The sequence below is a fragment of the Accipiter gentilis genome, chromosome 5 (genome assembly GCF_929443795.1).
Source record: "Accipiter gentilis chromosome 5, bAccGen1.1, whole genome shotgun sequence".
NCBI classification, from domain to species: domain Eukaryota; kingdom Metazoa; phylum Chordata; class Aves; order Accipitriformes; family Accipitridae; genus Astur; species Astur gentilis.
Window position 1 is genome coordinate 16,347,141 of NC_064884.1, and position 12,571 is coordinate 16,359,711.

At 37.1% G+C, this 12,571-nt stretch overlaps 1 protein-coding gene across 1 annotated transcript in view; it reads right to left on the reverse strand.

Annotated features, from left to right (window-relative positions):
- Positions 1–12,571, reverse strand: part of TASP1 (taspase 1) — a 90,473-nt gene that overhangs the window by 52,169 nt on the left and 25,733 nt on the right. Inside the window, 3 exon segments of the mRNA XM_049801549.1 lie at positions 1,447–1,482; positions 1,484–1,537; positions 2,606–2,712. Of these exon segments, the coding sequence (XP_049657506.1) occupies positions 1,447–1,482; positions 1,484–1,537; positions 2,606–2,712 (197 nt within the window).

Sequence of the window (12,571 nt, forward strand, 5' to 3'; positions counted from 1 at the left end):
TAGATAAAAAACAAATCAGTTTTTAAACTCAAACTAAATAATGTTATTTATGGAGTTATATAACTAGCCTATAAAAAACTAACTTATAAACACTAACCTATAAAAAAATTCATGTGCACTGGAAATTCTTAGTGCCACTTATTCAAACCAAGGAGAGGACAGCTCCTCTCACAAGTAACTTCAGCATAGCTTTAAAAAAGTTTGTAGTAGCAGAAGACAAATTAAAAAATAGAGCTTTTAGCCAAACTCTACTAAGCTACTTTCAATGATCATTTCCTCTAGTAGAAGACAGGTTAACAGTAAGACAACAAACATTTACTTCTGATGTTTACTGGTCCTTGAGGTGAGAACTTCAGAATGGCATCTGGCTGAATTAACACATCATAGCCAGGCCCCTATGAATATGTTTAGTTAATTCACACACAAACAAAAATGATTTCTTAACTATGTAAATCAATATATAAGTCACTACAAATTAAAGAAAGTCCCAATTTTCACACCTTCAAAATTCAGTGAAGTTATTAAAGGATCTTCCTGTGTGCAATTGCATAACACTCTACAAATCCTGCACTGCGTAAACAATGAAAAACACAGCAAAAAGAAAATTCCATTTACGCAGGATATAAAGTCCTTCAGTAAGTTACACTGCCTAGTTTTTCCATACACTCCTTATTAAACAGCCTCATTCTTTTTAAGCTTGGTATAATTTAACTTTTATTGGAAAGTAATTTTTAAAACTGTATGTTTATTTTTAGCTGGTGAAATTTATCAGCAGCTAAAACTTCCAAGTAATTTCAGCTACTATCTCTTCACATAGGCCTTTTAGTTATGATTTCCATTCAACTTCATTAACAACCTTTCTACCTTGCTCTTTTCCCAACTTCTAAAACTTCACAAACAAATGACCAGAACTTACAACTGTGCAGTACTGGCAACAGAGGCACATAGGCTAAGCTGCAGCATAGGGTTGGAAAAGGTGAGTCAAACTAGACAACAGAACAGCTACAAAGTCCTGCTGAAATGGACAGGTCTGCTCTGTCATCAGCTCCAGAGAAGCACAGCAAATAAAATTAAATGAGTATTTATATTAAAGCTTAACTTTGTCCAGAAGATTAACTTTTAATTATTCAAGTATTTAAATGTTTCTTAAACAATTATTTGTAAACCCTTTATGAAAGCTCAGCTTTGACAGTACGAGTTTTGGGATGACGGATCATGTGCCTTATCCTTGCAAAATGACCCTTTTCTAATAGCTTAGAGAGAATTATTCTACTTTTTTTCATTTTGAAAACCTCAACTTCCTGTAAGGCTGCAATTATCTTACACTCTGTGGATAACACAAGCAGTCCACATCAAGAGCATGGTTTGGTTTTCATCCCCCCTCCATGGAAAGGATGTGCCCAGAAAGTTGACAAAACTGGTGTGTTATGTTACTGGACTACTTACCAGTGAGTAGAGTTCTATTTGATCACCTCCTTTACCTACCATCATTGGCCTTTGGGGGTCTCCCACAAACGCTGCACATGACTCTGGAGCCCTTGAAATTTCAAATTGCAGGTCGGTAAGCTCATGCATTGGCATATGTTTCAAGCATTGACTTGCCCCTTATTACACCAACATCAATACTGTACAGAGACCCCTCCTCCCTCAGTTATGTTTTAACACTGTAGTTTCACAAGGGGGGTACGTGAAGTCCTGTAAACAGGAAAAGTTCCAAAACGAATAACTAACTTTTTTCCACCCTCTACCCTGACTTTATTTACGGGTCTTATACCTCCTTGAAAATAGAAAAATTAGCACCCTGTTAGGGAAAACTTCTTATCTAAGAACACAGATGAAAAATGTCCAATTTATCACTGGTTTGCATTTGCACAGACTACAGAGAATAAACTTTTTTGCAAATTCTCAGGGATTTATATATTATTCATATCAACATATGCAACTACATAAGGCAGTGGTCAGTCACCTTACCAAAGCAAAGAGAAATGGCCAATCTGAAAGCCCACAGGCCCCAAATAAAGCATAAGCATTTAAATTAATGAGCTCTACTTTGATATTCAACAGTAAACACAAATACTGTGGTTGACATTCTCAAATGGTAACAAAGGCTCTAAATTCAAACTAAAAGTGAGGAGAACAGGGGGAATCCTACTAGTTCTGTAGTATAATATGGGCCAGGTCAATGCTAGATGCATGCACAGATGCACATGTTTACCTACCTGATATTTCAAATTTCACCAATTCCAGCTCCATAATGCAGTGTGCTCAGGAAACATTAAAAAGTGGGAAACAGTGACAGAAATCCCAAGCTAAAGAAAATGTTTCAGTAAATATCTGTTTGTGTTTACATTTGTCATATTTCCAGTGCAAAATGAGCAAAATATTTTTCATAGCACGAATAAGATAAAGTGACAGGCTGGTTTTCAAATAGCAAGGCAGAAAGTTTTAATTGCACTAAGTTATCATTGCATCATCTAAACATTAGGATGGTCAAGGAGAAGTGGCTTCTGATGCTACATTAGTCTCATCATATATGACATGAAATTTATTAGAAATCAGCTGTTAAGTTTAGGATGACACAACAAAATTTTAACCAAGAACTAACCTTTTCATTTGATTGTCGTCTTTTCTTTAGTTGAATGAGATCTGTTTCCACCTTTTCGGCCAACTCCAGCTTCCTCTTGTTCCTCTTAAAAGCTGCTAAACTAAACCCTACAAAAAGAGTTCAAACGCATTTAACTAAGTAAAATTTACTTAATTTAAACAAACATTGATAAATTGATGTTTTGGAAGTCTCATCCCCCACATTTTTACTGATGCAAAAAGCATCAATAAAAAAGTCAACAATTAAGTATTTAAGTTTCAGTACAAGATGTTTACATCTTTTCCTAAGTGAAAAAGTTCTACTACTGTTCTGCAACAGTGATGGGTAAAATATCTAGTAGAAACAAGTCACTGAACACATATGGAAGCTATGTTGGTCTAAATATCTCTCTGTTTGGCAAAGAAGCAGCACTGCACAGAAGACAACGGAATAAGTGGCTTGTGTTAAAATTATTGTTTTTGACTGCTGACAAGTAAATAGATACCATGTGAGCTCGTTCTGATATCCATAAAATTAGGCTACTATTTTATTACCTTAATTGCATATCTGTATGTTTACCCATATATTTAAAGCCACACAATAGTCTAGCAATACTTTTATGTTCCATAATCCAACACAGTCTAAAGACCACCTAGGTCTTGAAAAGACAAACATGTATTTTCCACATCTAAGTCCCACATTCAGAAAGGAAGTGTTCTCTAAAGTGGACTAAAAAAAAAAAGTTATGCTTAAGAGACCAAAATGACATGTTCCCATTTTAGAAGTTTCAGTTCATGAAAAAGTTGCAGATATTGACATAGTTAGTTTAAATTAGTTTTGACTTAATATTACCCACAGGTTGTTTTAACATCCTCTTCAAAGTGTAAAGAAAAGAGGAGGGGGGAAAATGTTAATTTGAAATTAAATTATCAATACAGCTATATCACCATTATTCAGATGGCTGGAACAGCTACAAGTTGTATGAATAGAATCAATATTGCAGAGCCAATGGAACACAAAGCTTTCATTTACAATTCTCAAAGTACACAGACAGTCAGCATTTTACTTCTTTGAAACCTTCCCCATGCAGGTGCCAAAATCACCTAGTGAACTCTCCTTTAAACCTGTTTTCAAGTACATAAAACTGCACCTTAAACTACCACAGTTATTGAAGTATATAACCTAAAAGTAACAAGAAAGCTGTCACTTCTCTGCAAAAACCTAATGAATACAAGTTTCTTAAAACTGTAAACACACATTAATCTGCCATTGCCAAGAAAAGAACTCTTTCTACCACACAGAGCTGATTAATGCAGCTACTCAGGACAACACATTTCTATGTTTGAAAGGAGGTACAAGAGGTAAAAAAACCCACTTGATAAGGGGGAACAGGCAAAGAGTCATTCAAGTCTAGTACTAATTGGGGATGGGGAGGAACAAACAAAAAAACCTCACACAGATGAAAAGTTTGTTAAACAGAAGCGCCCCAAAATAAACCAAGCCAGCATATTGTTTTTAACAGAATTTTTAAACAGGAGAACTTGTAAGTTGACATGACTTCAATAAATATAGCTAATACCTATGGGCAGAGCCACAATACGGATGAGTAGGAATGGTGCCTGGCCTTAGTACTCATCAAAAGTAAGTATTACACAAAGTATTACACAGGGATAAATATGCCTAAGCCTCTTATCTACTGCTGCCATTGTCTCCTGCCAATTCAGAAAAAAGGTGTACCTTGAGAAGCAAGACAAATACGAGGGTGCAGGAGCCCATATGTGAAAACCTGAACATGAGAAGTTCTCCTTGTAGTCCAGAATCTAATGCTAGTGGTGTCCTGAAACTTTCTGCAGTATTTGCATGTTCACCAGTTCAAATGTGTGCACAAAGATCACATCAAAACTAGAGAACACGTGGGCTAGTTCCAAGCTGCCCTGCCAGCTACACGGAGTGCTGCTATACGGCCTCTCAGCATCACCACTCCAACTATACTTTGGTTGCTACTTATCCTGTCATTTTTTCCACAATGTATGAAATTCTCCAAGCTTAAGAGAGAGGTTTCATTTGCTGAAATCCTTAGTCTCTAGCTAAACAATTAAACAATTTTCAGATTTTACCTTGTGCTTTAAGATTCTATTTGTCTTTTCAAAACAAGTAAAAACCCAAAGATTTAAAGAATCTAACTGTTCACAGTAACTTCTGATCTGCGTTGTTAATTCAAAGTGGTATCAGTATACTAAGAAATATAGGGTGGCAAACAGGTCATTATTAACAGAAGCATACATGCTACCAAGTATGAAACTAGGCTAGCAATGTACCACCTTGTCCATGTTTATGGAATGGATGCCTACCCTACAAAGCAATGACTTTGGTTAACAAAAAACTGTACTTAGTCCTCAGGTGTCAGAAGTATTTTCAGTCCCTGGGTACCCCAACTGCCTTTCAACTGTATGCTGGGGTGAAGACTTGTCATGCACTTTCTCTCTATTGCTTTTCTTACTTTGATAGTCTCATATGTGGGAGAAGTGGTGCAGTGAATGAAGGACTCTTTCACTGGATGATCAGATATCCAGAGCCCCAGGAGATACTGCGGCATGCATTTTTGCCTATCTTAGACCATGTCCAACGGACAGACGAAGAAAGTTTTCTAGTAACATAGAATGATGTAGATTGGAAGGGATCTTGGGAGGTCATGTACTCCAGCCTCCTACGAAAAGGAAGTCCAATTCAAAAGGGCTGCATAGGAACTTTTCAAGTTTTGAATACCTTCAAGGATGGAGATTTCACAACTCCTCTGGGCCCCTGTTCAGTATTTTATCAACCTCATGTTAAAAAAAAAAAAGTCTTTTTTTTTTTTTTTTAAGTTAATCAAAATCTCACATATTCTAATTTACGTTAGTCCTCTCTCATCCTATCCCTGTGCATCAGATACCACCATACCTAAGTAATATAACACTAAAATGCACAAACACAGAACAGTCTAGGTCAAGGAAGCTACCATGTTTCCCTAGTAAAATACAGAAACTTACCCAGCTTCCTTCATCACAATATCTACAAAACTTAATCATCAGATCCTATTGTGACAGCTAGGGTAATACTTTTCACATAGAAAATTTCATACCATTACACTAGAGAGAGATATTAGAGAGGTGCCAGTCATGCTTCCATACTTCCAGATAACATGAATTTTTACCAGGAACAGCCGAAGGTCTTTTGTGAGGGGTGGGGAGGGGATTGTTTTGGGGAAGTCCTTTTTCAGAGGTGGAGGAGGGTAGATTTTTTTTACCTCCCTTCCCAGAGTTACTTATATGAATTAATACATTAACTCAATTACTCAAGTTTTATTCAGTTTAGAAGGAAATGTCATACCTTTCCATACTGTGAGGGAAAAAAAGCCTATTCAGACGTCCCCTAGAGTGGAAATTCTTGGGCTCAGGCTACATTCAACTTCAGAATAGTTATTAGGATTAACTTTCGTCTGAAAGTTGAAGATTTTGTTTTAGCAAGGACTGATGAATAATTGCCTTTCATTACTTAGGGAAAATAATTATCATCAGTGATTATCAATTCCTCTTAGCAGGATAAATTAGCTAATACCTCCAAAGTGACCAAAGAATTGTGAAACAAAGGACCAGTTTGTAAAACAAAATGTAGCAATTTCTCTTTTTTCCTCTGACAGATTTATGCCCAACTTCAGATGATCAGTTAAAAACAGTGTCTTGAATCTCAGATTTTTTTTCCCAGAATAAGGGAATAAAGACTAATAGCAAGTGAAAGGCTGCCTGCCCTCTGTTTATTCCTGCCTTTGCAATGTTCTATCTATGTAAAACCACTATAAATGTCATTAAACTGGCTAGTACTCTGGTTGCTTTGTCTTGCTCTACTAGTGACAAAAGAAACAAGGAAACACAAGTGAGCTTCACACTAAACAAATGAAAGATGAAATTAAAACTTTTCTGAAAACATCCTGTAAGTTTGATCCTTGACAAAGAATATATTATAGGGTTTCAAGTTCAATGAAACGTTTTATGAACTAAAAAAAATAACCCAGGATTCAAGTGTGCTTGGTTAATGATGCATACACAACATGGAAAAATAACCCACTGAAAAATTATTTTGAAAATAAGCACTAAACACAAAGAAAATGCCTACACATAGTTTAAGTTCATAATTCACATTCAATCTAAAACAAAACCTCAACTTCGTGGTGCAAGGATGCCGAGAAATTTCATTTGTCCTAAATGACAGTACAAAAACCACTCTCACCTTCTCCAACAAGACAGCATATTCCAAGCTTGAGAAGAGGAAAAGGACACAACAGTGTTGAAGACAGGCATGTTTTCCTAAAACAAATGCAATATAACTACATCAGCCTGATGTTGCCTGGGCCAAGGAGAAAGGGGAGCAAGAGAGGTAGAGTTTATTGGCTGGGGAGGAAGCTAGAAAGGGAGGTGAGGGAGTAGATGGAATTCTAGTTTGAAAAATTCTTGGACGACAGCCCAGAGATATTGGTGCCAGAATCTATGGAAAGGTATTTAGTACAACATCCTTCAATTTTCCTCAAGAATTTAAAAGTTCAGATGAAAATCAAATATGTGCTTTCAGATAAAAGTCCCTGCCAATTACTACCCTACACAGTAATAACATGTACGCCCAAACTCATTCTTAAAAGAACTGTGTCTCGGAAGCCACAGAGTACAACCAGCCATTCTGTTTTGCTTTCTCATTTATGTATATACTGTAATAAATAGTTACTTCAGAGCTGCTGGGAGAGGAAGAAAAAAAAAAAAAAAAGAACAAAAACCCCCACAGCTTCACAAAATGATTGTCTGTTAGTGTTTAAACGCCATGCTCAGGCCTCATCCAGATTAAAGACATGTAACAACTGACAACAGAAGCATGTCAGAACTACAATATTATTAAAAGCTCAGGACTTCAGTTTCACACTTACAGTATTTATTACATGTCCCTGCAATGCAACACTGGGTGCGTCTTTAAGAACGAATAATCTTCAAGGACCTGGAAACATCTTCCCAGTCCTCCACATTCTCCCTTCAACCCCGCAAGGTACCAACAGGAGCTACCCACATGTACTCTGTACTTAAATGCACTGCATTTTGGGTCTACCTGTGCTAGACAGTGGAAGCACTGGGTAGAATACTTCGTCACAGCAGAGTTGTAGAAGTTGAGACAAGTGTAGGGTTTTGCTATGGAGAAGGCTCAGTGGCTGAGCACAGAACAGGTAGCAGTAGCTCCTGCTCAACACCACTCGCCTGCATGAGAGGTTGGTATTAGTGGATGTGGTGTCAGAAAGTGTGCTTGATAATATGATGTATTATCTATACAGAAGAAAAATCTCACAGGCACGTCTTGCTCAAAGGTAAGACTGGTACAGGTTTTCCCATTTTCAAAAGGTTCCAGTGTTACTGGGTACCCTGATGAGAAAGGACCACAAGACCTTCATTACATAATTCATTAGCACAAGATCTATCTCCTACGTTATCATGGCTAGACACTAAATACAGTTTTTATACAAGCTTTTTACATCGTTACCACCACTTAACAGAAAGAGATGAGAAAGTAATTTTCAGCAAGCAGGTCAGTGGAAGAAAAAGAACATTGGTCTCTGAGTCAGTTCAGAAATGCCATCTGTGTGCCACTTGTTTGCCATAAAACTTTCACATCATTTACTCATTTCTTGTACTAATCCTGTTGGCACTCTGGCAATCTGATCATTGCCATAACTCCTTTTACCGTTATACTATGTACAAGTAAAAATTTAACCAAAAATCTTGAAAGTTCTATTACATAAGGATGCAGTCACTAAGGAAATGAAAGACAACTGTATTCCCCATTCTACCCAGGTCTTCAGAACGTTTTGTAGTCTCCTTTCACAGCCCATTAGAAATGATCCAGAGAACAGAGATAAAACAAAAATTATTAGAGAGAAAGTTGTAATTGTCCTATTCATGGAGTCCTTGAAACTACTGAATTGTACATACAGAACAGAATGCAAGACTAAGGCACTTTTTTTTTAAATAATAGTAAAATTGATACATATCTACTTGTTACTTCTAGCTCTGTGTACTTTAAATAGGCCTGTAGCTGACAGGCTGTTAATTATAATACACCAACATTTCTTGCCCAAAGTTAATGCAAAACGTTTTAGTAAAAAGTCCATGTTTCCTTAGAATTCCCATGCTTTTACAAGCCACATCTATTCCCTTACATATTTTCAGGCTAGGTTGAAACTTCAGAAAATACTTAAGCGAACAATTAAGTTTTCAAACAGAAGTAACAAATACAAACTCCTAGCACCACTAAATCACAAATCAAGTTCATGATAATACTCAAACCTTCTTATTTACAGTGGTAGAACAGCAAGCTGGGAACACCAACACAAACTCCAATGTTTCTATTACAGGCATAACAAATTATTATACAACAAAACATTAGGCAACCTATGAGTGTTCAGCAATCCTTGTTTAAATGCAAACTGTAAACTGAAGATACTAAGAAAATTCTAAGAATTTTTTTAAAACTTTGAAGTACAGACTGAGCTCTGACCAAACATATAGCACCCCCTGGCAGACATTTTTTTATAGTCAACTGAAAGAACCACAAAGAACCTTCTGCATTTTATCTTTCTATTCCATATTAAAAGAGAACGCAACTATTGAAGAGAAGCGAATTAAAAAGGAATATACTAGCAAATTAGTTAACCCACAGGAATTAAAATGATCCAGTGAATAATTCTGTTGAACAGTTGCTAAAATGGCACAAATGAAAACAGACAGATGAAAATAAATTTCATTTTAACAAAGCTATTTTAAATGACAAATGAACACCACTTATGCTCGTGTTGGGACCAAAGACTACTAGTGCTACTTCCGACATTGCCGTACTTTGACAGAGACAGCAACATGAACGGGAAAAAAACCCATGCACTTAGCACCAAAAGCATATAAACAGCCCCCCTTGCATCTTTCTCAGAGCACTACTATATAGATCTGTTCTTCATAACAAGAACTCAGGGTAAACTCTTGCTAGACATACCATTTCGTACTGCTTCCTGGAAGAAATCTTTTTTCCATCAAGCAGCTTTTCCTGCTCCCTGGAAGATTTTCATTCAAAGCATGCTCTGGGTACTTCAGCCCAACTTTTTTCCTGGCTAACTTATAGCCATTCTATTGGCTGCACTTAGCTGTTCAGATTTCAGAACTGCAAGCGAACCTACAATATTACGTTCAATTCCAGGGAGGATTTATGTCATGTCTGGCCTTCCCCCCACCAGCACGTTTTTGTTTGTTTGGGTGTTTTTTTTGTTTTCTTTTTTCTTTTTTTTTTTTATTGCCAATGAAACACATGCACTTATCAGAGCTCATTTACTTTGAATATTATGGAACAGAGGTAGCAATTTTTGCTGTTAAAAGACAAGCATCTCCTGAGAGATATCCCTCAGTCTCCTAAAATCAGATATGTATTCAGATTAACCAAGCTTCCTAATCAAATCCCCAAAACCTCTGAGTGTCTCTTCAGATCTCTTTCATTCTCACCCTAAAAACAAAGCAACAAAACACGGTCTAAGCCACTGCCCTGAGCCACGACCGAACCTTGTAGCACAGTTCCGGCAATATGGCCAATGTTTTTTCTTAACGCAATAATAGTGGAGGACAGAGCTGGGGGTGAGGTGAGGTTTGGAGGAGAGAGGCAGGCTAGGTAGGCAACACCGGTGGGACAGAGAGACATACGGTGTCACTAGAAAGAAGACAATCTGCATGACACTTACCCAGAAAGGGCTCTCCCCCATTAAAGCAGCCAAGTAGCCATAAGATATAAGGAAATATCCTTGCATTCACAAATTTGGTTAAAAAATAGAAAACAAAGGAGGAGTAAATAACTATCTTGGTACAAGTGGAATGCCAAATCAACCTACAGTAGCACCTACTCTGTTCAACAACATGATGTGATTTTACTGATGACACTAAGTTATTCAAGGTAATAAGAGAACTTGAGTGAATAAGGATTCTGAGTACTGACCTGACAATAAACCAGCAGATTTTATTCAGCAAGTCTCAAAATAATGAAAAAGGGGTAGTACTTCACACAACCCATAGTTAAGTGGTGAGGCTAGAAATTAATATGGGCTCAAGAGGAAACAGCAATTTCATGGCAGAAAATGCCACTGATTACCTCCATGTATGCAGGAACCAGTCATGACTCAGGAATGTAGAGTCTGGGATAGCAAATGGGGTAGGGAAAGGGAAGTACGTATTTGCTCTGTTCTTATATTCTTCCTTAAGCATCATTTGTGGCTACTCTTGGATTCCAGTTATCAAGCTATGAGAATGCACTGCAGCTGCTTTTGTTCTTACGTAATATAACTTGCTGAAGTACTTACGGTCACTTCCACATTGCTAGAGTTAGAGGTACAAGCTTGCTGCATTACTAGTTACCTTCCTTATCTTCCCCTTTGAAGACTTAACATTGTAAGCAATTGTAAGATGCTGTCTTAAACTGCGTTATCTTTGTCAAATCAACTACTTTGCATCTACTATAGGCTGAACTGAAAAAATTCAGATAAAAGTGGTTCAGTTACTAGTGCAGGCACAGATACTCGCAGTTGAAGCTGGACCTCAAATTTACGTTGCCTATTTAGAGTAAAGTATACTTTTAACATTTATATAAGAGGTTGCATGATACAGTAAATTAGCATTTCTGAACTGTAATCACACTCTTAATACTCTGATCACACTTTCAAAGCAGTCTCTCTAGCACAGGATAACAAAGCTGTAGCATAAGCTAGTATTCGGTCTTGTATTGGCAGGAATTAAGCTCTAGTATAGGCAGGAATTAATAAATACAGCTTTCTTGCAGACTGTAGGCAATACAGGCAGATCACATTTCACTTTTTTTTTTTTTTTAAAAACATCCACTCATTACACTGGACAGCCACCAGATTTCTACAAATGGTAGAAATCCCATTTCCTCCCACACTTGGCAAACCAAAGACAACAAAGCAGGTGAGCCTTGACATAACCTTCATGTAGTTCAACAAGTAACATGGTTTAAAACATCATTTCAGTTTGGTGCTCAGATACTTTGATAGTTCTGAGAGAATTATGGAGTGTGACCACAAAGCTGACCGTGCAACTTTCTTTGTAACTGATCAGACGGAGAGCTCCATCCATGCAAAACCAACCACACAATCCCACAGCCTTACAGCATGTATAACATTACTCTTGCCATCTCAGGTCTGGGAAAAATGAGACAGAATAATGCAACTTCAAGAATATGTTCCATGTGCAGCACAGAGAAGCCAAAACATATGCACCTAGTTCTCCCTGCTAATACTTATTGCAAGTACATGTCTAAGGTTTGGGTTAGGCAGTTGGGGGTGGGGGGTGTATAATTAAGTTACTAAACGTATTTTCCTGATGTTTGGCAATTACTTCGTTCTTCATTTTACAAAGCTATTCAACAGTCACGTAATTTCAAGTTAATTTACCCCCAATTCTCCATGCAAGCTCTACCATAGAAATTGTAGCAAGCATAATGAAAAACTCTTCCATTTTTTGAAGTTTGTTACATTATTTTGTGCAACAGCTCGCTTCAAATGAGATCCTTTGTGGTTGCTTGGAAAAAACGTTCTCTTTAATTGTAATTTCTGAAGCATCTCTAACTTTCTCTCCCCGAGTAACACTGGAAAAAACAACTTTGGCTTTCTTGCATGTCACCTGTGAGACACCTTCCAGTTTCTTTTCAGCTATAACAATCCCATGTTGTCACACATGGTGTTAATGGTTACCTTCCAACCTCACTGACCAGAAATCTATGCATTAAAAGGCTAGCTTTGCTATGGACTGGTATGGAAATCAAGATAATATCATTTTCTAAAACTGAGTTTTCAGGGTTTTGTTTGTTCTTTATTGCTGTTGTGGTTTTGTTTTGTTTTAAAGAAGAATCAGATATACTACCATTAATAAT